Genomic DNA, 26,183 nt, shown 5'->3' on the forward strand with positions numbered 1-26,183 from the left:
CGGCAAGGCAGTGGGGTGATGACGGTCACGGTGGCGGTGGGGGAAGCGGCCATGACGATTCGAAGGTAACAAAGCTATTTTTTTCTTTTTTTGAAGTCTTTTTTTTCTTTTTTCTACCTCTGTTCCTGGCTGCCAATTTTTTGCAAGAAAAACGTCCTCTTATTGTTGTTGATTACTCCTTTTTCTCTTTGTTTTCAGGTAGCAGTTGAGGAGGGCCATCATGAGCCTAGGCTGGCCGCCGAAAATAACGGAGGGTAGGTGCGCGAAATGCGCCTGGCGGCTACAAACTGATGTAGTTTGCCAGAAAGACCGTATTGTAGAGGATGCAAAACTTTCAGGGTCAAAATGTAATTTTAGAAAAATTTAGAGGGTTAAAATGTAATTTTAGGAAAAGTTGGAGGGTCAAATGTAATTTTAGGATAATTTAGGGTTAAAATGTAATTTTAGGAAAGTTGGAGACCAAAATGTAATTAGTTAATTTTTGTATTTTTTCTAATTTTCTTTTATTTTTATTATTTTTTAAAATTAATATAACATAAAAACAAAAACACTAATGGGCTAAAGCCCAATCAAGTCCAAAATTAGATAAGTAAAAGCCCAATTGTCCAATCACAACAGGCCCAATCATTAGGCCCAATGATTGGGCCCATATGAGACAAGCCCAAACCTTAGACCCATTGATCCAAAAAAACTTCGAGCTCAAATTACCCAAACCCGTAATTTGGAAAAAATTAAAACACGAAATCCGAATAGGACAAAATTCAGTGATTACAACCACTGCAGTACTAAAAACATAAACTATAATACCACTTGTCACGTGCTTAGACTTATCCATGTAATCGTGCGGTCTTAGACTCAAATTTCTCGCCCATGAGCCTAAGTCAATTTTCAATCCTCCCTTGGGAGAGGCTTTGGCACACTTAGACTAGACAAGCAACGGAAAAAATGAGCTTAAATAGCACAAGTGAAGAATGCAAGAAAACTGGGAGAATGTGAAAGTATATTTCTCAAATAAAAGATAGCTTGGATACAAACAGGGGGAGTACCTCCTTATATAGGCAAGCCCTTTTCGATCTAATAGTTACAATTAATCCTAATGGACAGTCAAGATCTAATTCTAGAACCTTCCCACCTAACTCATTAAAAGTTATACAATGGTGGAGTATTGTAGAACTTTTGGAACATTTTACATGGTTCTACATGAATTTAGACCCTTGTTCCGACTTCTAGAGTCTTCTAGGGCACTCCAAGAACCTCATGGCTTAATTCTCTCGTGTTAGCTCAGGTTCGAGCTTGATGAGGTGTTGCTCACTCGCGGGGCATGATACATGACTCACCTTCATGACCAATTGATGAAATTCTCTTACTCTGCGAACCGATCACCTCTTCAGGCGCTCATAGAGTTGAGAGATAAAAATCTCTTCCAAAAATAATACTGATCCGTTGAACAATTTTGTTAAATCTTAACAAATGATACTTCAAAAATTCTTTAAAAAATAATTAAGCTCCCATGAACATAACCCTCAATGATTTTAAAACAATGTAACCATATCATCCTATTAGACTTAAACAAATAACCCAATTTCTTTTAAGATTTCTAACTTCTTATTAGTGCATTAGTGATGCCGAGATGGAGTGAGCGTTAGGCATCCGGACACGGTTGCTTGTAAATATTCACATTTCCTTTGTAAAAGTACAAATTATTATGCATTGGGAGATAAAGTTTCGACTTAGCAGTTGTAGAAATATATGAAGAGAAGAAAATGGAAGATGGATTTGAATCAGTTGATCCAAGAAGGTAAGAAAACTAAATTAGTTATAATACATATATTATTCAAATACGTATTTACATTACATTTAGCAGAAATATTATTTTTCGTCATATTTTAGTATATAAATTAGCAAAAACCTAATTTCAATCAATCATCACATGGTTTATTATGAGAAAAGTGGAAGAAATTTTTTAGCTTATTTTGAAGAGGCTTTATTTTTTGCAAAGATTTTATTTATCTTTCTAATTCAGCTTTAAATTTACACTAATTATTTTTTTATTTTATTTTGTAATAAATAAGCTTTTTTTCTATGTTATTATATGAATAACCAAATGAGTCATTAATACTTCTATTTTAGAAAAAAAAATTGAAGCATTCCGGTAATGTCTGCAAAAATATAGCCGATCTCATACCAGTTGATGGGTTTTGGGTGCTTAGAGCTGTGCCTAGAACTGTTAATTGTGAGGCGGACTGTGTCGCTAAGTTGGGTGTGGGTAGGCGTGGATCTGAGACATGGATTAGGGGCTAGTTAATAGAGTCTTTCGGATCTGGTTTCCTCCTACTTCTGTTCTGGTTCTGGTTTTGCAGTGAGTCAAAGGCGAGCTTTGTCTGTTTCATTTGAGTTTGTAGTTTTGCTGAAGAAATAAAATTTCTATTTTGACTTTTCAAAAAAAAATACAACCTATCCACTTGTTTACGTGCTAACATCAGCAGCAGATATTTGCAAATAAAATCAATTTGCTGGAGTAAAATTGGCTAGGTTCCAAACGAATTAAGTTTACCTGCTAAAGCATTGCACTGCTTTCTGGACCAGGTTGCTGCATGCTTTCTCCAGGTATATTTATGACCAGTCACCGCCACTTATTCAAGGCTTTGAGTCCGGATAACATATCATCGTCTTTATTAAAGACTTGGTAAATCGATCGTAACAGCTAGAACAATATTAATGATAGCCAGTTTGTTTTTCATTTTCTTATTCTTATATATTTATTTCTAGTTATACGCCATAGAATTGAATCTCATCTTCATTGGAGATTTATATGCTTAAGATATAAATTATTAGTTCCTCGGTCTCACGCGTAAATATTTTATATGCATGTGTTTTCAATACGATTATGTTTCATAATTTCTAAATATTTTCAAGTATTTAGAGAATCATATGTACTAAACACCGATATTTGGAGAAAAAGAAGTCGGAATAACATAGTTTCTCATATGCGTATAACTTTCACTTTGTAATAAATGATGAACAACAAAGATGCTATAGGAAGATCAGTAGAGAAGGCTTCACTTACGGTAAGAAAGCCCTTCTGTTGTCATTATCTTGTCATCAAACTCTAGCCTAGCAAGAGCAAGTAAGCCTTCTTTCTTCAACTCAAAAGATGTCTCTACAACTCTTCCTACCATACTCTTCATTTTTCTTGTCCTACACGAGTATGGAGATATGACCACCAAGGATTCTCCAAATATATGAAAAAACTTTAAAAACAAGATCTAACCATACCCGTATCAGATACATTATTATATCAAACACTCATAGCCGAATCCAAGTAATATAGCTAGCAACTACACCTTAAAAGAGATGTTGCTTGCACTCCAAGAATCAGGAAAATACTTTAACACTTCAATTCTTTTAAAGACTATGTAGGATAATGAATTTATCTTACCTTTTCCTGATTTTAAAGATGATGGATCAGAATTTCAATTGTTTCTTGACAATCAAGACAATATGTCCTTATATCTCAGGAAATCTTCCTGCTTTTCAATATTTAATTTTTTTTCTTAGAATTGTTAAGGGAAAAAATGAAATCTTTTGGACAGATTCTGCATTTTGAGTTGAGCCTAGGATATAATATTTCATTTATGTTTATTTTCTTTGTTGTTAACAACAGTTAACTTGAAGTTCAAGTTATGCATAACATTATTAAATGGTATTTCTCTTTCCAGAAGTTATTGCATAACATTGAAGATAGAGCAGGAGTTGGGAAAGGAATTTCCAAACTGTATGTCACCATTGATTTAGAAGACACCCGAGTTGTTAGAACCAAGCTTTTAGAAAATGAATGCTCTAACCCACAACGACACGAGTTGTTTCACATATATTGTGCTCATATGGTTTCCAGTGTTGCTTTTTCTATCAAACAAAATGATCTCATAGGGGCCACCCTGATTGGAAGAGCTTACGTTCCTGTCCAACAATTGCTAAAAAGAGTCCCATATACATTCATCAGTCAAAGAGAAGGTTTGCAAGGTTACCCTTTACCAAGATGGTCATGTTGATGACAAGTTCATTTCCGGTACCATCCCTCTTACCGATGTAAGTTTACAAACTGCATCAATGCTAGAAGGACATCTTCACTGCCATTTCTAATGCAAGACATCTTATTTACATTGTTGGGTGGTCAGTGTATGCTAAAATGACCATGATAAGAGACTTGAAGAGGCTGAAACATGGTGATTTGACACTTGGCGAGCTTCTTAAAAAGAAAGCGAATGAAGGTGTTCGCGTATTAATTCTCGTCTAGGATGATAGAACTTCTATTGGGTTGCTTAAGAAAGACAGAGTGATGACTACTCATGATGAGGATATGAGACAGTATTTCCATGACTGTGAAGTTCATTGTGTTTTATGTCTAAGGAACCCTGATAATTTGCATAGCATTATTCAAGACATAGAGATATCTACCATGTTCACTCATCACCAAAAGGTTGCTGTCGAGGATGGTGAATTGCTTGATAGAGAATAAAAAAAGGAAGATTATGAGCTTCATCGGTGGCATTGACCTTACAGATGGGAGATATGACACTCCTCATCCCATTTTCAGGACTTTAGGCACAATCCATCATGATGATTTTTGTTAACCTAGTTTCTATGATGCCTCTATTGTGAAAGGAGGGCCAATGGAGCCTTGGCATGATATTTATCGTCGATCGGAAGGACCTATTACGTAGGACGTATTGTTAAATTTTGAGCAGGGGTGGAGGAAGCAAAGAGAGAAAGACTTGCTTGTTCCATTACGAGAATTGCATGTTATATTCATTCCTCCATCTCTAGTGACTCTCCCTGAAGATCAAGAAACATAGAATGTTCAACAATTCCGGTCCATTGATAGTGAAGCTGCCTTTGGCTTTCCCCAAAACCCCAAAGATGCAGCCAGATCAGGTCTTGTGTTAGTAAGTACAAAAATAAAGAAATTCAAAAAGAGAAATACAAAATAAATGTGAATGAAACAAATGAATATTTTGATATTCTTGGTTGATTTGATCAGTACATTAGTAAGTTTTATATACAAAAGGAAGACTAACTGCTGTTAACAAACTCTACTAACAAACTATTAATTTGTATAACAAATTGCTTAACAACCTATCTTATCCTATACTTAACATTCATTCAACTTCTTAATAGGTAAAACCCGAAGCAAATGATGAAATCGAGTAATCAACGAAACAGATAGGGCTTTGTAAAAATATCAGCAACCTGATCACAAGCGGGCACCTCGCCAACAATGAGTGATCCTTCAGCTACCTTTTCACGAACAAAAAATAGGTCAAGCTCAACATGTTTGAACTTGAAATGTAAGACTGGGTTAGCAGCAACAGCAACCGTACCAGAATTGTCACACCAAATATCAGGCGAATCAGCAGAAGGAACTTATAACTCTGTTAGCAGAGAGACTAAACACGTAACATCACTGGTGGCTGCAGCCAAACTTCGATATTCAGCTTTAGCTGTGGACCGGGAAATAACTTGTTACTTTTTCGAGTATCACAAAACAGGCGTACTTCCAAAATACACACAATATCCTGTCGTGGAGCCACAATCATCAAAATCCAATCCCCAGTTGGCATCAGCATATCCAACGAGGGATAGTCTGTCAGACGGATGAAAAATCAACCCATGATCAATAGTACCATGTAAATACCGTAAAATTTGTTTCAAAGCCACCAAATTTACTGTATTGGGTGCATGCATAAACTAACACACATGATTCACAGTATAAGTAATATCCGGTTGAATTAGGACCACAGATTGAAGAGCACCAGTCAGACTACGATATTCCGTAGGATCAGCAAGACGAGTACCCTCATCTTTGGACAACCTCGATGAACTAACCTTTGGTATGTAGACGCTTTTTGCAGAGGTCAAAGAACTTCTGTCAAGAATATCCTTAATGTACTTGCGTTGGCATAAAATAAGATTTCCAATGGAGGATTGAGTGACTTCAATGCCTAAAAAGTAGTGAAGGTCTCCCATATCCTTAAAAAAAACTCTTTATCTAAAAGCTTAACGAAGCTAATTATACTATTATCCACACTTCCTGTTATAATAATATCATCCACATAAACAAGAACATAAATGATTGATTAAGACGTTACGCGAACAAAAAAAGATGTATCAGATTTTGACGCAAAAAAACCAGTAGAAACAAGATACCTTTTCAATTTATCAAACCAAGCACAGGGAGCTTGCCTCAACCCATATAGCGCCTTCGTCAGACGACACACCAAGTTTTCACCATTTGGACTAAACTGAACATACTCTGGAGGTTGTTGCATGAATACTTCGTCAGAGAGATCGTCATTCAAAAAAGCATTATTAACATCGACCTAGCGAAGTTGCTAACCACAGAGACAGCAACTGATAGTATGGTTCAAATAGTAGTCGATTTGACCACGGGACTGAATGTTTCTTTAAAATCATAACCAGGAACTTGTGAGCACCCCTTTGCGACCAACCGATCCTTACGTCGAGAAATAGTCCCATCAGAATTTTTCTTTACCTTAAAGAGCCACTTACACCCAATTATTTTTCGTTATTAAGGGAGAGAGGCAAGTTCCCAAGTGGAGTTTGCCATAAAAGCATCAAACTCAGCTTGAACCACTGGTCGGCATTCTAGATTTGCAAGAGCTTCTTCAATCGTGCGACGCTCATAGTCAATAGCATCAACAGACAGGGCCTTGGGCTTAAAAATCCCAGCCTTAGACCTGGTAACCATAGTATGAGTGTTGCCCAACGGAATAGACGTTGAAACAGAAGGAACTATGTCCAGAGTAGACGAACTACCCGCAACTGTCGAGGTTGAGAGTCGGGATTCTCCATGAGCAGACCTCAACTCATCCATTGAACCACCCGTTGTGGACTGCATAAGAATACCAGGAGGAAAAGATGAAGGGCCAGTAGTCCCTGCGACCGTTGGAGTAGGAGAATAGAAATCAGACTGGACAATAGAAACATATGTAGAAACTTGCGGACTAATTTTACCACGATCTATGATAGGCGATGAGAACAAGAACCGTCATTCATAAAAAAACAACATGATGAGAAACAATGATATTACCATTCGGTGTAAGACAATTATAACCGTTATGTTGAGAATTGTACCCCAAAAACGTACATAGCTGAGACCACAAATCCAACTTGTGATGTGTAAACGGTCGTAGATAGGGAAAATAACTACACCTAAACACCCTTAGGTGATCATATGTCGGCTCACGACCATGAAGAACCTGATATGGAGACTTCCCTTCCAGAACTGAAGTAGGGAGACGATTTATGATATGAACAGCATTACTAAAGGCATAACCCTAGTAGTCCATAGGCAAATTGGATTGAGCTAAGAGAGTAAGACCAGTCTCAACAATGTGCTTATGCTTCCGCTCAGTAACTCCGTTCTGTTCAGATGTATGCGGGCAGGATAAACGGTGAAGTATCCCAAGACTAGTCAACACCGATGTGAAAGCATGATATTCTCCTTCCCAATCACTTTGAAAATTCTTAATATCTTTCCCAAACTGAGTCTTGACCATTTTCTGAAACTGGAGAAAGTACTCAACTGCTTGAGACTTACTTTGGACAAGATAAATCCACGTAAATCGACTACACATATCAATGAACTACACATAGTACATGTTAGAACCACATACAACCGATACTGGTTCCTATAAGTCGGAGACAACCAATTCAAACAAATATTTATACTTAGTAGTAGAATGTGAAAAGAGCAGTTTATGAGATTTCCCCTTTTGACATGCAATACAAACATTATTAAGGCACTTTTTTATTTGAAACAATTTTACGTTTATCAAGAACAAGTTTAACAGTGGAGGCAGATAGATGACTAAGTCTGCAGTGCCACAAGGTAAAAACATCATCACTATCAGTATGCAGTTGAAATTTAGTGTTGTAGACCAAAGGAGCATAAAATGTCGAAGCCGGAGTTACTGGAGAAAATAGTAGAGCCCGTCACGAGTATGGCCCCGTAGCAAAATTTCCTGAGTTGGGATGTCCTTAACAATACAATAAGATGGATGAAATTTAAAAAATACATTATTGTCATTAGCAAACTGAGAGATAGATAACAGATTCTTCCGTATATTCAGAACACACAAGACATTAGACAGATGAAGCATCTTACTTGTTGTAGATAAAATAGAATTCCTAATACACGATATTTTCGTAAGAGACCCATCACCAATGAGAAGAGAAGATGTACCTAAGTAAGGTGTGGACTCATGCAAAGTAGTGGCCTCACAACAAACATGGTGTGTAGCCCCTGAATTAGGACACCAAGATGTGGTCCCTACAAGCATAGGAACATAAAAGTCATTATCAAAGTTAGACCCATAGTGAGTTGTATTGGAGTTGGATCCCTAGGTAGTCAAAAAATTAGAAACATTAAAATCAAGAATAGCAACAACCCCACGTACGGTGAAACGTCACAATCATGAACACGAGCCCTCGGTTTAGTTCGTCATGGCACACCTTGATTTTGGACAACATTATTACTAGTGGGCTCAAGCCCAACTAGATTTGCATTTGGCCTATTAGGCTGACCATTCAACTTATTAATATGGCCACCATTATAACTTGTATTGTCGGACCTACTATATGGCCCAAGACTATGGCTTAAAACTTGCAGCCTAGACCCGCTAGAAGGACCAAAAACATGCAGGTCGAATTGATGACCCATATCGCTCGGCCCAAAAGGATTACCAACGTTATGCGACCCATACCTAGAACCCGATCCAAGCGGCAGTGGTCCCATCTTCATGACCTGCAGTAGCAGTATTAGTAAAATTGAAAGGGTTAGAAAGCTTAGTCGCGTGATAATGAGGTAGAGAAAATTGTCTTGGCATCTATCCCCAGGAAAGACCAGAAGGAAATGCCACTAGGGACGTCTCCAAAGGGCCGATGGGTTGCACAGATCCACCGAACGAGAGCGGACCACCATGTGCGGACGACCACCACTCAGGTTTGCCAAAACGAACATCGCGCAGTCTTTAGCCAGCATAGCTAGACGACACCGAGGCCACTGTCAAAGTGGAGAAGCCATCGTACTCTTGATCAAAGTAATAATAATAACATTGTGTTAAGTGACCATATCGTCCATAGATCTGGCACTAAATCCGGAGCCAAAACCCTCGTTGTAACAACTTGGTTTAGACCCTAGTCAGAAAGTGGTTTTGGGACCATAAATCTGAGTCAGAAAAATATTTTAATATTATTTTCCCTGCTTATAGTATGTGAATTGATATGTGTGAAATTTTCGTGATTTAATTTATTCGTTTGTGTGCTTAATTTGTGAAAAAGGTTAAATCGCATAAAAAGTAAAAGTGGCATTCTCATTGTTAATATGCTAATTTGTTATGATTTGATTTATGTGAAGGTCCTTAAATGGTAATTACCATATTTTTGTGATAGTGGATGATAGTGGAATGGCACATGGTGTAATTACTAATGTTATTAATGGTTAATTAGGTAAATTAGTAAATAATGTTAAATTAAAATAAAACAAAATGTAGTGTCATCTTCCACTATTCATCTTCACCGAAAATTCAAGGAGAAGAAAGCCATTGTTGGCTTTAACGTTCGACCAAGCCCTCATTGCCCAAATAGGTACGATTTTAGCTTCATTTTTAATGATTTCTACGTTTTTGAGATCGTTGTAGCTTAATCTAGCTAGCCCGTATCTCCGATTTCAAAACTGTTAAAGTATTTGAATGTTGTCATTGTTGAATGCATTAGTATTTTGATAGTTGATGATGGAAAATAAATCATTGTTGTTAGATATGTAAGTTTTGTTAATGAATTTTTGATAAAAATGTCCATTTTGGACTAAATTGTGAAATATTGAAATTATGAGACTAAAATGTGAAATAAATGTTAGAATTGGGCTACTAGGGACCTAAGGTAATTCAGCCCAACTAGAGTATGTTAAAATTTTGAATATTTTGAGTTGTGTTAAAATTTTGAATATTTTGAGTTTTTTTGAAATAGGGACTAAATCGAGAAAATGTGAAATGTTAGGGGCTAAAATGCAATTTGCCCATTTATGTGTTTTTAAATAAATTTGAATAAATATATGATTAAACAAGTCAAATTTGTATTGAAATAGATCAAGAAAAGAAGAAATCAAATTTGGAACGAGAGAAATCAAAAGTTGTCGAATAGTCGTTCCGTTTCGTTCGTCTTCTTTCGAGGTAAGTTCGTAAGTGAGTAAATGATGTTAAATTGAATGTATTTATTTTATACATAGTTGAATTGAATTGTATGTATGTATACTACAATACTGAATTGAATTTAACATAAGAAGATTAATTACGAGCTTAATTCGATTGATTTACAACATCCGAAAGCCGTACGAACCATAGGAATTTTGATACGTGACATCGTATAGGACTACGTCTGGGACGTTGGCATTGATTTGAGATTTACATGTAAGACCATGTTTGGGACATTAGCATCGTATATGATTTCGTGTAAGACCATGTCTAGGACAGTGGCATCGTTATTTGAATACAAGTAAGATCACGTCTGGGATGTAGGCATTGTACGAGCTTTTAAGCAGTCCGAGTATCCTTTTTTATTCTGAATGGTACAACGTGAAATGATATGGCAAAACCGAATGTGGGTTCGAATTAAACAATTCATATATGTTTGAGTTATATGAATTTTGAAAGTAAAGGTAAGTATTGTGTATAACATGAAAATATGAACTAATCACTTAAATATGATTATATATATATGTGTGTTCAAGATTGGGAGAATTCGGCATACTTGTATAAACTATATGTGTTCTTTTAAAAAAAAACTATTTGCTTATGACTTTCTAAGCTATTTAAGCTTACTGTGTGTTTGTTCGTTCGTTATTTTATCTAGTTATGAGCTCAGGAATCGTCAAAGAAGTCCGTCACACTATCGATTTCTATTTCGGTATTTTGAAAGCTTGAAACTTTGAACATATGGCATGTATAGGCTAGCATTTGTTTTGTTTGGTCATGAAGTGTGTATATATTTAGCCATGCGGAAATGGCTTAATTTTGACATTAGTGTTTATGTGTATTCGGTCATGGAAATAGCTTATTGTGGATATGTATTTGATGGTATTTTCACTATGTAAGTTCGGTTGCTATATGTAAGTAATGGTATATTCTATGAATGTTTTTGATTGATTGTTTTGGTATGGATCTAAATGATAAAAAAATGGCATGAATTATTTTTGGAGGTTGAATGAGATGACCGAATATGTGGTTAAGGGATTGGCTATGTGTATGTATTTTTAAGCATGCAATTTAGGTGTGTTTTAGGTGTTATATGTGTTCAAAATTGTTCAAGTTAACATGGTCACATGCGCACAAATTTGTAGTGAGAAAATAGGTATGTTTTGGTATTATAAATTGAGGTGCATTTGTCTTGGAAATAGTTTGAGGGATTGTATATGATGTGCATGCAAATTCGGATAAAGTACTAGGTAAATAAGTAATTATATAGTCATATGGGTTCGAATATTTATTAGTGAAAGAAAATGTATATGCTAGTAATGTGATCACTTATGGTTGGATTACTATGATTCGGTTGGTGATGTCATGATATGATTCAATATGGGTGATTGAAATTAGCTCAAATTAATGTGGTCATATACGCATAGTCTCGTGATGAGTGAAGAGGTATATTTGGTCTTATTATAATGGCTGATTATGTGTAAAATATATATGTTTACTAGGCTGTGGGAATAATTTATTTTAGATTATTGTGCTAGCCGAATAGTTCATGAGATGAATAAATAGATACATGTGGTTTGGTTTGATTATTAAATTTGTAAATTGAGTATACTATGATTTGTAGTATGTGTTTTAAAATGGTTTATATTAATTAAGTAAAATGAGTGCATGATGCTTAAAATTTTATACTTGACCATTTGTTGAGGTTGTTTAGGCCGAATATGTTTGAGTCTTTATACCGTGTGATATCGCATATTAAGTATAATATGCACGATATATGTTATGTAATAATATAAGCTTAAATAATATTTTTAAAATGCGAATGATATGAATATAGGAGTATAAAGATTCAAAATTTGAATGGGATAAATGTATTGATGAGGTTAATTTACGAAGCATGAATTTTAATGAATGCCTGTTATGAGCTGTGTTTTGTTCGGTAATTCCCTGTAACCTTAATTCGGCGACGGATATGGGTTAGGGGTGTTACACTCGCTCACGAGTAGATGAAGATGAACAACTGTGCGCGAGTAGATGAAGATGAACAACTGTCGCGCAGGGTGTCAACACCAGGGTCGATGGAACAGACTCAACAAGATTCGCAAGAAACGGTGCTTCTATTGCTGCACAATTTTGGCAATTCTCAAATTCTAGAAGAGCGTCGACAAGTTTTTAAAACGGAAGAGACTCAATCGAGAATGATGCAAGAGTTAAAACAGCATCAAACTCCGATGAGAGTCCGACAAGTATTATTTCCACCTTCTTTGCCTCTGGAACCGTAGATTCAGAGGCCTCAAGAAGCACACAGGTATTTTGTATTTTTTCTATATAATCTTTGACAGACATGGTTCCTTTCTTGATTGAATGAAGGTCATGCCGGATTCGAGACATTTTTGCTCGAGTAGCAGTAGCAAAAAGGCGATTGGCCGTGCTCTAAACGTCACAAGAAGATTTCGCTGCTGTAAAACAAGACAACAGATGAGAACTAATGGTAGAGAGAAGCTAACAAGCAAGAAGCTTATCTTGCTGGACGAAAATAGAAGCATCAGGATTTGGAGTGAGAATGCCATCCGGAGAGGAGATGAATCGAGTCGGAGCAGGTAACGTCCCTTCCAAATATCTGAGTAACTCGTATCCCTCAACTATTAGCCGTATATGCTGCTGCCATTGTACAAAACTGCCTTAATCCAATTTCACCATGTCATGCCTAGGAAAAGTCTGAACTAATCGAACGTTAGAGAGTGCGGGACTGCCACGATCAGAGTAGTAGAGTCAGCGAAATTTGCCATGGACGCAGTGAGAAGAACCTCCAGGAACGTTAGGCGACTGATGCCATGTTAGTAAGTATAGAAATGAAGAAATTCAAAAGGAGAAATACAAAATAAATGTGAATTAAACAAATGAATATTATGATATTCTTGGTTGATTTGATCAATACATTAGTAGGTTTTATATACAAAAGAAAGTCTAATTGTTGTTAACAAACTCTACTAATAGACTATTAGTTTGTATAACAAATTGCTTAACAACCTATCTTATCCTATACATAACACCGAGAGATAAGGATTTGTGGAGAATACGAACCTCCAAAAAGACCTCGACCTCATACCAGTTACGATAGAGCTCAGCAATCCAGGCATTTCATGATCTATATTCATTCCAAGATGATGATTGGTAAGTTAGTTTGATACATTTGCACATTTGATGTATGCTATCTTCATTTATCTCCAACAACTAAACTAGGGACAGTTTCGTTTCCACAGTTGATGATGAATGCATTATAATCAGATCTGCCACATCAATCAAGGATCAATAGATGGTGCCAATGATACAAAAATTGCAATGGGAGCCTACCAACCGTATCGCCTCTCTACTAAGGAACCAGTGAGGGGCCAAATTCATGGGTTACATATGGCATTTTGGTATGAGCACTTACGCAAGCTTGATAAGTCCTTTCTTGACCAGAGAGCTTGGAATTCGTACGGAAAGTGAACCAGGCAGTTGAGGAATATTGGAATTTATACGCATGCAAGTCGTTAGATAATAAGCTGTTAGGCCATTTGCTAAGCTATCCGATTGGAGTTAGCAGTGATGGAGAGGTGAAAGAGCTTGCAGGATTGGAATATTTCTCGGACACCAAAGGTCGAGTTCTTGGACCCAAATCTGGATCTTTCCTTCTATTCTCATTACCTAAATTCAGTAATCTAATTGTCTGATGGTCAGAATGATTGTATTCTTTGATTGAAGAAACTCTAGATTAAACTTTAGTTGGAAGCAACCTTGAAGAAAATGACAATGTAGCTATGAAGCCATTTTTCCTAATTGACAATAGTGGGTAGATAAGAATGTTCCCTACATATATAACTTTTCCTTTGTTTTAGTTAATCTAAATCTCTAACCACCATGAATTTACCTCTACCCCTTATGTCCTTACCCATGCATTACTAATTTGGTTCACTCAAAAACCATAAGGTTATACTAATGACAAGCATCATTATTCACCTTTACCTTTTTAACTCAAGATATCTATACTTATTTTAGTGTTTTACTGAGTTAGTGCCTTGTCATGAGTTAACTGGATACCAACTTAGTTATAAAATTATTAAAATACCCATTCATATATAAATTTAAGTAAACTAGACCGTATGTCGCTTTAAAATAGCATAGTTCCTTACTTTAAATTTTTTTTATCAATTTAGTCACTCTATTTAAGATAATCGCTCGAATTGGTCACTACTGTTAAAAATTCCTTTAATCAACTAACGGATTGCTAACTTGACATTGTTTTTTATTTTTGGCTAAAGTTAGGAACCTGCCTATAATTAAGCCAATTTTTTTTCGTTTATTTGCAACATACACCAATCTTCATGATCATCATCAATTCCAAACCTTTGGTCCAATTTTGGTCCTCGAAAGCAACCACTCTTGCTATTCCTCAAGTGTATCTAAATTTAAACATTTTTAATTCATTCCCTAGTATATTTATTTGAATTTAGATAAGCTTGAAGAAATTTTTTTGAGGGATATATTTGGGTAATTAAATAAGAATTTTATATATTTTTTTAATAAATTTTATTGTTTGTAAAAAAATAAAAAAATAAAAAGAGTTTATTTTTATTATTCTTATATTTTTAAGGGTTATTTAAATTTAATTTAAAAAAATGATAGACTTAACATGTAAATAGACCAAAAGTTAAAAACCATTTAATTTGGTGTCACCATAATGTTAGGCCGCACCCCTTTTTCAGCCAATTTAAAATGGGTAATTACTTCATCAGGTCCCTAAACATTTTACATAATCACATTTCAATCTAGTGTTGTCACTGTATCAAGTGACACAAATTTTCTTTATTAAAACATTGATGATTAGGAGATAAACAAGGGTGGTGTTCTCAGTTGAGATTCCTTTTGAAAATATAAAAATTAAATTAATCTATTTAATAATAAAAAAATTTAAATTAATTAAAGTCGGAGCTGTGAGTTATATGCAAAACAATCTCAACTTCTTCCAATGCCGAAGATATTTTAAAAATATGCTTTTGGATATTCTTATATATACTACCTACACAAAGTTAATGCTGCCTTTAATTTCCAATAGTAAATTTATGATAATCTGCCCACCCCTTTCGCCTCACTCTCATACCATTTATTTATTTATTTATCACAACTACGGACTACCCCACTTGTAGCTATAAAATTATAAAACTAAAATATATATATATTTTTTTAAAAAAAGTAAAAGTTGGAGTGAAAAAAGGGTTTTTTTTTAAGGAATCTAACCTTATAAATTTAAAATTTTATGAAAATGATCTAATTTCAAGATTAATTATGGGAATTACCTGATTTCTACAATAGAGTTAGGTGTCAACACTTTTCTAGGCGGCGCCATCCTAAAAATTCCATTATGCTCTAATCATTATAATAAAAAATAAAAAATACAAATAATTTTTTTGGTGTCGCATAATAAATTGATGACAGACTGAAATGTGTAGGGGCTGAATATTCAGGAATCTGATGAAGTAATTATCTTTTTTAGATTGGTTGAAAAAAAAGTGTCACGTGAGAGTATGGTGGCACCAAATTAAACTTTTGATCTATTTACATATTAGTCTTTAAAAGATATAACAATAACAAAAATAAATTTTTCTCATTTTTTTATTTCTTTAAAGTTTATAAGGTCAAATTCTTAAAAAATTAAAAAAAGAGTGTCGCTTGACATTATGGCGGCACCCCTTTTTAAATTAATTTTTTTATTTTATTTTATTTTATTTTATTAAAATAATATTTTTCATAGGTGATGTACGACTTTTTACTGTTCAAAATAACTTATTTTTATAAATAATTTGCTTTCCACCTTATTTTTGTAATTTTTTATATTATTAATATAAAAACCGTAGGTTTTCATCTCTGGGAATCAAAGCTCATAGACTTTTGGTGGCACAGGCACTTCCCACGTACATTCACCGAACCTGGGCCTGTGTCGGACTCTTCCATGCCCTAAAAATAGTCCACGGGTTAATTTAATTTTTATACTATAAAAAATAATTAAATAATATTAAATTGTAATAAAATTAATATTTATTATTAAAAATATTATTTATTATTTACTAGAGTTAATATTTTTTAAATTTTTATGATTTTATAAATAATATTTTTTATTTAAAATTGAACAACAATAAAAAATAATATTTTTTTAAAATATTTTTTATACTGTAAATATTAATACTATTATAATTCAAACTCATTTGATTCTATGATTCATTTAAAAATAAAATGACTAATTTAATCTACTCATCTCTTAGGAACTTCAACCACAAATTAACACTAAAGCATGAAACCCACTCTTCTGCTTTTGTAATGCTTACGAATCAATTTAGCTTTTTCAGAGTAAATTTTTATTTTGGTTATTTAATTAAAAATAGTTACAATTTGGTAATTAAATTATTCAAAAAAATTTATTTTAGTCATATGCTATATGACTTTTTTTGTTTGTACTGCTTGTATCTATTGAAAGCTTTCTTTCTTTTTTTCTTTTACAAATTTTTTTTCATGAAACAACTTTAAATATCACGAATTTGCAAACCAAAATTCAAACAACTTTTTTTTTATCTTTGACACTGACCGTTAGATTGACTTGGATCTAAGGTATGTTATTCTACTCGTCGATGGATATTGATCCACAGTACTAATCGTCAAATCGTCGCTTTAAAAAGAACAAACTTAATAACCCAATGAATTAAAAAAAATTGAATAGTTCAATGACTTAAATGAAAACTTTTGAATAGTTTGGTGACCAAACAAAAACTTACCCATAGTTTGGTGACTAATGGTGTAGTTTACCCTTTTTTAAGATCAACATTATGATTTTTAAAAAGGTTAAAATATGCTAGAAATTCATGTACACTTTGTAAATTTAGTCTATATACCAATAAATTTAACAAAAAATAGTGTTAACAATTGAATCTAAAATCTAAAATTTGAAATTAAAGAACACAACGGTGGTGATTCGTAAGAAAATGGTTAGAATAGGTGATATTAAAAATGGTGAGTTTAGGGAGCTGAGGTTGCATGTGTCATTTTTTTCCCTCTAGGAAGAAGGGTTATTTATAGATAGAAATGTGGTTAAAGTGGGTATATAGAATTCAATTTAAGCTAAAATTAAGATATGGGCTGAATCTAATCACATAGGGATTAATGGAATTTGATAATTGAAAACATTTAATGACATTAAAACTGATATGTGTGGCTCTTTCCAATAATGGAAGCAAGGTTTGTTCAAACGAAAGATAAAAGGGTATGAAATCACAACCTTATACTCAACATCTTTGTCGCTTTCCTTCACTCTACAACCAGTGAAATTAGCATATATCAATGACATGAAGGGTGCAGCACAAATTCTCCCCAAGAATCTGGAAATTTACAATGACCTCAACAAGACCTTTTAAAAGAAACATACCCATCTGAAATATAAGGTGTCATCATAAGATGTTGCCCATTACTCCTTCCTTAAGAAGCAATTGTCATCATCAATATTTGTGGGGTAATGGTTGTTTATCTATTTTTCTTTAATTACATATTTGGGATTTTAATTTTGTTTACGAAAATAAAATATGCTTTATAATCAATCATTTAATTTTATGATAAAATTAATTATTATTACAATATCTTAACTTCAATAGAAGGAAATTTGACATTGTCCATATATTAATAATTTTAATGTAAGTTTTGATTAAATTTGTTCTTGTTAACATTATATCTAAGTTATTCATAACCTCTTTTAACTCATAAATAAGAAAATAATATATACCAATATACTCTAATTTATATCTTGATAATAATATTAATATCAAATTAGAGCTTAAATGTATTAAGCAACGTAGGAGCAGCGGATGAAAGAAAAGGTGACTCCTAGAGTCCCATCCAAAGGCCAAAAGCACCATAGGCTTGCTTTTTCAGCTTTTCATGACATAGTTTTTCTACGGAAGTTTCTCTCACATGCAAAAAAAAAAAAAAGTACAAAAGAAATAAAAAAGAAAAGACCCACACCAATCAGGCTATATATATACTATAAAATATCGCCCATTTAATTCCAATATTTTATTCTAGAAAGGCAGCGTTCCCTGTTCCCACTGGTTTGTCTATGTTCAAAACCAAAACAAAAGCATCAATTTTCTCACCCATTTTTCAACCTACGAAAGGGGGGGTTGATCTTTACTTGTGATCATGGCTTCAATGTTGAGCTCTCAAGGAATGGTTCTTGCAACAGCTATGGCAGTCTCAGGCACTGTAATTCTTCTCGCTTTTCGATATCAGAAATCTTTCCCTCTCCCCCATCCTTCACAACAAGTTCTTCGCTCCTGCATATCTTCTGGTACATAGATACATACCCCATCTGCCTCTAACATATTGCATGCGTGTATGTTAACACACTGCTCTTAATCATTTCACCATTTTTGTTGCCTTTGTTGTTGTTTAAAGAAGGGAAGAAAAGGGAGAAGAAAAAGAAGAAGAAAGTGCACTTTGCAGAAGATGTGATGGAGCCCAGAGGCGATGGATTACAGGTGAAGAATCATGTTAGAATATTTAGCAATAATTCTTCATCAAAGTTGAAGAAATTTGGTGGTGATGGTGGTAAACAGGGAGGAGAAATGCCTGCTAACAGAGTTGCTCTTTACCATGGAATTCTAAGGGATCGTGGTGTTCAACGATTGGCTTACTCTTACTGAGAAAAATGAAAGAAAGATAGGGGTTTTTTAAATTTTTATTTCCTGTACAATCATAATTGTTTTTCTTTTTAACTACAGTTTGTGTGAGTGTTCTGTAATTTTGTAATTAGTATAGTATTTTCTTTTTGTAAAAAGTTGAATTGATTAAGAAAAATAATTAGTTTTTCTTTGGTGATTATTATTATTATTATTATTTTTAATTAAGAAAAAAATGTTAACTGGTTTCTAAAAAGAAATGCTATCATTAAAGTTTTTTATCCTTATGTCTTTAAATTAAATATTAAATTTAAAAAATAAGTAAATTAATTATTTACAATAGAAAGAAAAAAAAAGTGTAAATTAAACTTTTTGTTAAAAATTCTATCCATATATATTGTTAAGTTATTTTATATAAGTGGGATGGATTTAAAGGATAAATAAGATTATGTAAAAATACCATGGAGCTCTGTACTAGAAATCAAATTGTATTTTATCCCGGCCTCTACTCAAGATATGGGTAAATTAGTTCTTATACTTTATATTAAAAACTTTACCAATTTATACTTTTAAGTGATGATGTGTCTAATAGAACAACCAAATAGCAATACATAATTGTGCCACGTTTACCTCATTCAACAAATATTTAAAATTAAAAATAAATAAATTTTTAATAATTATTTAAAAAGCACGACCAAGATGAACCTATGCAAATGATTGTTCATGTTCACATGAACTTAGACGAATAATTGTTCAGATTTATTATAGACATTATTTTTTAAATAATTATAAAAAAATTATAGAAAATTATTTAAAAACTACTAAAATTTATAAAATTTTTGAAACTATTAAAAAAAACTAAAACAACATCCATAATGAAATTTAACATCTGGCTGTCCAGCTTCAAATGACCCTAGACAACAATTTATCTAGATTTATTCTAGAGTTATTTCTTAAATAATTAAAAAAAAGTACACATAATTATACAAAATTATTTAAATTTATTAAGAATTATAATAAATTAAATCAAACTTATCTAATGATGGACATTAGAATTTGAAGAATTTTAAAAAATTCTTAATATTATGATATTAGTTACACATGTTAGTGTTTGGTTTCTCCATTAGCCACGTTAGCATTTAATAGTAGAAATGAATATAATTTTTAATAGAATGATCAATTTACTATTTGATTTAACATATAACGGTTAATATGCACATTTTTTAGTAAAAGAGTTAAAATGCAATCCAAATCTTAATACAGGGGCTATCATGATACTTTTATATACTTCTATCCATCCTTTAATTTTAGGTCACTTATATAAAAAAATTGAAAAAAATCAAATCATCACTTAATAACACGTATAGATAGATTTTTAACGAAATGGTCGATTTACACTTTCTTTCTTTTTTTAACATACAAGGACTACCATTTATTAAGTAAAAATGATAAAATGCAATTCATGGGATTTATATGACACTTTCCGTCTTTGTTATTTTAATTAATTAGTTTTCATAATTGGAAAGCAAAATTTTAAGTGAAATTAAAGGTACAAAAACTTAGTAAAAGGTTCAGCCCACATGTTGCGAGTTACTTTTTAAAAAAAAAATTAATGGGTATACACGGTATTCGTATGTATTTTTTAAAATAACCATGAAAATATAAGTATACATAGTGAGAAAAAAACCAAAAATTATAATATAAAAAAATAATATTATATTTTGTACTTTTCCATAATATTATATGTATTTTTTTAGGTTCTTTTTCTCACCATGTATGCTTATATTTTTATGGGTATTTTGAAAACTATATATAAGTACCGCTTGATATAGTAGCGGCACTTACAAATTGTTTTTAAAGACTAACAATTAGCTGATGATTGACTAAAAAAGGAGAGAGTGGTGCCACTGATGATTACTGTAACAAACGACCCATTTTTATAAATAATTTTTCACAATCTATTTTTGTATTTAATTAATTTTTATATTATTTTTATAAAAAAACTGTTGTTTTCAATTTTGAGAAAAAATTACTCAATAAAAAGGTTACTCAATTAAATACAACTTTTCTTTTAATTTTAACTTAATTTTCTTTTGAAAATATAATTTTTTAATAAAATGTTATATTATATACTTCTCTAATCAATTTTATTTAGTTATAACCAAATATGAAATGACCATTTGTTGACACACGTTGTCGCATTCATACTCTCGTAATCATTCAATTGATTGACTCAGTCCACTGGAATACCTTTTTTTATTATTATTAACATTAATCTCAGGAACACGATGAGAATTAAACTAAATTTTAAATCTTAGTTTTCTGAGGGGATTTAGATTAATTTTTAAGTTTCAATCCAACCCATCTCAAAAAGTAGGTTTATTTTTTTTCTAAGTCCGGTCTAATTTAAGAAAGATAAATTTGGACCCGACCTGACTTGTTCATATTTATTTTTTCATATTAATTTTTATGTTAAAATAATTTTTTTAAAAATATAATACACTAAATTCATTAAAATAAAAAAATTTCTAACACTTTAAAAATACATTAAAAAATATTTATATTTAAAGACATTATCATAAATATAATAAATGTTTTATTATATTATAAATAAATAAATATTTTATTGTATTAAATATAATTTTTAAAACTTTATATTTTGGGTTGGGTAAATTTTTTTTAGGTTTTGAGTAATGGGTTTAATTGTTATTGAGTTAGTAATTTAATATAAATATAAATATATAATTAATATAATTTTTTATAACATAATATATACTAGTTCACAAATCAACCAACCTAAACTCTGAATAATTCTCGATTCGATTGATGGATTAGTCTAAAAACCATAACAAGAAGAGAGTAAGGCGCTTACGACATGCAATGAAATTTTAGTTATGTTACATTAGAGAATTGAAATTGAAAAGTTGGATTCAGATTTCATTTGCTATATAAATTGTGTATTATGAATTAGTTGAGTATAATATTCAATGTAATATATATTCGGGAAGTATAATAATTATGAATTTATTAAGTAATAATATTTAATACATTATCATTGTATAATGAAATGTCACAGTTATTAAGTAAAATAAAAATGGTAAATTATAGAATTAGTCAACCGCATGTTTCTGTTTTGATCATTAAACTATAAAATATTTCAAATTTGTCATTAATGTTTTAGATTGTTTCTATTTTGATCACTCACCATTAAATGATTAACGGAAGTGATGATGTGACTTTTATATAAAAACATATAATATTATTTCTATGTATTTATATAAACACATTTAAACACGGAAAAGGGCCTCTCACCTCTCCTAATCTAACTACCAATCGTGCATCTCTTTCATCTCCGATTCATACCATCCATTCGAGGGGGATGGAAATTGAACAAGTTTGCTTCTAATTTTAATTTTAAGTTCTCTTTTTTAAGGAGAAGAGAGATGTGTTGAAAATAATAAGGGTGAATTAGAGAGAAATTTCAAAAATTTTGTATTTGAAACCCCTAAACCGTGTTTAAAACTTAGAAATTCACAGACAAATAGGTTAATCAAAAGTCAAAAGAAACCTAGAAATCTTAATAAATTTATATGTAAATTTGTGATTTTGATAAATTCAAAACACAGAACTCAAAATGAAAGTTTTGGTCTCCCCGCCGCCGATGCGGTGGCTTTCGGCCGGACCCTAGGCCGGCGCTTGGAGAGAAAGGGGAGAGTTGAGAGGATTTTTGGGGATTTTTTTTGAAGAAGAAAGAAAAATGAAAGTTTTTGAAAAAAAATTGGTTTAAATAGGGAAGCAAAACGGCGTCGTTTTGCTCAGCCCTTTAAAACGCCAAAACGGCATCGTTTAGCTCCTGACCCGAAAATTCGACCTGCTCCAGCAAAGGGATCCGAGTGTTTAGGCTTGAGGGGATATTTGCTCAATAAGCCCCTCCACCTTTATGCCGTTTTCAATGCGATTCCTTTATTATTTGTAATTTCGGCCGCAAAATTTCCTTTTGTTTTAATTTAATCCCCAGACCATGTACATGCACTTCCTTGGAACGGCGCCGTTTGGTTGGTGCGGGATATTTCCCCAATTAATCCTTCACGTCTTTCGTGCCTTTGAAATTAGTCCCTACGTTTGGTTTATTTTTTCTTTAATTTATCCTGTCAATTTAGTTTAAATTGCATTTTAATCCTATATATATACACGTATATATGTCTAATATTTAATAATATATATACATGATTATATTATCTATTTTATAATTTATATATGTATGTATTTATATACACATTTTAAGTATTTATATTTATATGCCTATGTTTCTACCATCCGTATCTATATACATACATGCGTACATGTCCTGTTTCACATATGCTTATATATACATATTCTTGTTATTATTTTACAATTTCTAAGTATGTATGTATATGTGAATAAGTTTTTATAATATATGTACGTACATATTTTTTTTAATTTGTATAAGTATATATATATATGCACATTGTTTTATCTTAGAATTTTTATGTTTATGTACATATACACGTTCTTATAATGTACATACTTATATTTTATAATCTACTCATATATATGCAAATACTTATATTTTCATATTTTATAACACATATATATATATCTTTTATATTTTTATAGTTTTATACATTTTCTTTGTTTATTTCTTCATTTACATTTTCATTATTCAGATTTCAAAAAATAATTTTAAAAAAAATATAAGTAATAATCGGTATTTGGGATCTTCGAAAGAATCGAGCCCTAACGTATTGGGTTCCGATTTTTCTTCGTTGAATCCAAACAATCGAGATTATTCTTTCAAAAAATAAAAGCGTTATCGGGAATTCAATACGTCGTGTCCTAACGCATTGGATATGACATGTTGTTTTCCCGGGACGAAAATTTTTCTAAAATAATAAAGGCAATATTCAATGTTTAGATTTTTGAGGGAGTCGTGCCCTAACTTATTGGGTTTCGATTTTCAAAATAAATCTAAATACGTGAATCCTTTCAAACTCAAGTTTTAAACGATCTCGGGAATTAAAAAGATCGTGTCCTAACTTACTGGTCGTGATCCCTTTTTTAAATCCGAGATAAATAAATATCTTTTAAATGAGCATTTTTACGTATCAAAAATTCGAGACATTGTGCCCTAACTTACTGGATATGGTTCTCTTTCTCGAATAACGTGAAATATGTTTCTTTTCTAAATTTTTTTAATATTTTAATACAAGGATCGTATTTTTAAAATTTTTCAAAGTTTTCAATTTTCGACATCAAGACATTAGCTAATCAACTAGGTACCAATTTTGGGCGTTACGAGGGTGCTAATCCTTCTCGTACGTAACCGACTCCCGAACCTATTTTTTTGAATTTTGTGGACCAAACTCGTTGTTTTAATAAAATTAAACTGTTTATTAAAAATAACCATTTTTCAAGGTGATCCAATCACACCTTATCAAAAAGATTGGTGGCGACTCCCGTTTTTTCGCTTTCGTTTTCAAAATTCAAATTGACCCCGTTTTTATACAAAAAAATGGTGTCAACAAGAGAAATCCAATTTTTTGTATGAAACCTAACAAATAATTAACAAATCAAAAGAAAAAAAAACAAAAACAAACAAAAAAAAGAAGCTTTATAAGCCTTTTTCAAATCATCACCTTTTGCATTCTTGTCAACTTGAAAAAATCTTGTAATAATCTAAACACATTCTAAACAAAAAATTTATTGTAAAATTTACCTTTATCTAATTTGTTTGTAATTTTATTTAGAAAAAGATGTAAATTTTCTAGGTTTTCAATTTTTCTAACTTGATCTTTAGATTTATTTTAATTTTTGTAATATTTTAAAAAGATAGATACATATATATTTTTATAATTTATTTTAAATTAAATACTTTTTTATAATTGTACAAGCCTAAATTGCCCGGGCCCAAACAAAAACAAAGCAGGCAGTTTTAGTTTCTTAATAGCAGGCCTAAACTCGTCTAAAGCCCGACAAATAAGTGGCCCAATAACAAAACTAACCTAAGCCCAATACAGACATCAGCCTAATAATAAAAAAAACAAAAAACCCTAAGAAACCCTAGCTCTCTTTGCTTCAGCGCCGCAAGTAGCCCCAATGCCTCCAATAGACCCCGATCGACGCACGATTCAGGACTAGCTCCTCCACGCACGCGCCGTAATCTCCACGATACCTGAAAAAGCGGACTCAAAGAGCCTGAAGGAAGAAAACAAGCAGAAAATAGCATTTTTTGTTTATTTTATTTTCTTTTTCTGGCTATAAAAGGCCGACTTTTATCTTGTAAAAGGGAGAGGAAAATAAAAAAATACAGAGAAATAGACAAAAAAAATTGAAAGAAAAGCAGTAAATACAACGTTTTAAGGTGAATCGGGTTCTTTTAGTTTCATTTTATTATTATTTTCTTTCTTTTGCGTTTTATGTTTTTTTAAACGAAATAAAAAGGAAAAGAAGGGATTACCTTTGCCGTCGATTCTGCTAGGAGGGGTTTTAAAAAAAACACTTGGCGTGCCTCCGGTCACCGATCGCGATGAACTCGCGACGAAAGGGTGGTGAACGGCTGTGGCATTAAGTGGGGCATTTGGGTATGAAACCCTAGCAGAGGTCTCTGCTGTTTGGAAAAAAAGAAAATGAGTTGGTTTTTTGGAAATTTTAAGGTTTTGTAACGATCGCAAAACGACGTCGTTTAGAGCCTGTTTCTGTGGCCCCAAAACGGCACCGTATGGTGTGACCCGTGCGGTGACCCGACCCGAAGGGGAGGATCCGCGCGCTCTAACGTCACATGGTCTTTTTGCGCAATTGGCCCTTCCGTTTTTCAGCGCTTTTTAATTAAATCCTTTTTACATATTTTAGAAATTGGGCCGCATAGTTTATTTTTATTTTGATTTGGTCCCTTGCTACGCGGCTTTTTGAAAGGACGGGATAATTTCCCTTTTGGTCCTCCGTTGTCAGGCGCGCATTCAATTGGGTCCTTTCTTTTTAAATTTATTCTAAATCTGCCCCATTTCTTTCATTTTTAATTCAATTTAATCCATTTTGTTTTTTATCATAATTATGCTATATTATATTATATTGTTTTATTGTTATTGTTATTATTATTATTTCTATTGTTGTACATTACTATTTATTATTATACTCTTATTACGCATATATGCAATATATATTTTACACGTTTTAAATACATATATAT

At 32.4% G+C, this 26,183-nt stretch overlaps 1 protein-coding gene and 1 pseudogene across 2 annotated transcripts; both read left to right on the forward strand.

Moving 5' to 3' along the window:
• Positions 1 to 1,770: 1,770 nt before the first annotated feature.
• On the forward strand, positions 1,771 to 14,133 carry LOC107955966 (phospholipase D alpha 1-like; annotated as a pseudogene).
• A 4,176-nt stretch (positions 14,134 to 18,309) lies between these two features.
• On the forward strand, positions 18,310 to 19,177 carry LOC107956576 (uncharacterized). Of its 2 annotated transcripts, none has more exons than XM_016892188.2 (2): positions 18,310 to 18,645; positions 18,756 to 19,177. In XM_016892188.2, exons 1-2 carry the CDS (start codon positions 18,498 to 18,500, stop codon positions 18,998 to 19,000), a joined length of 393 nt encoding a protein of 130 aa, XP_016747677.1. In that variant the 5' UTR covers positions 18,310 to 18,497; the 3' UTR covers positions 19,001 to 19,177. The 2 variants fall into 2 exon arrangements, with proteins under 2 accessions (XP_016747677.1, XP_016747676.1); XM_016892187.2 differs by having other exon boundaries at positions 18,365 to 18,645; positions 18,753 to 19,177.
• The last annotated feature ends 7,006 nt before the right edge of the window (positions 19,178 to 26,183 follow it).

This window comes from Gossypium hirsutum, chromosome D07 (genome assembly GCF_007990345.1).
Source record: "Gossypium hirsutum isolate 1008001.06 chromosome D07, Gossypium_hirsutum_v2.1, whole genome shotgun sequence".
Classification (NCBI taxonomy): domain Eukaryota; kingdom Viridiplantae; phylum Streptophyta; class Magnoliopsida; order Malvales; family Malvaceae; genus Gossypium; species Gossypium hirsutum.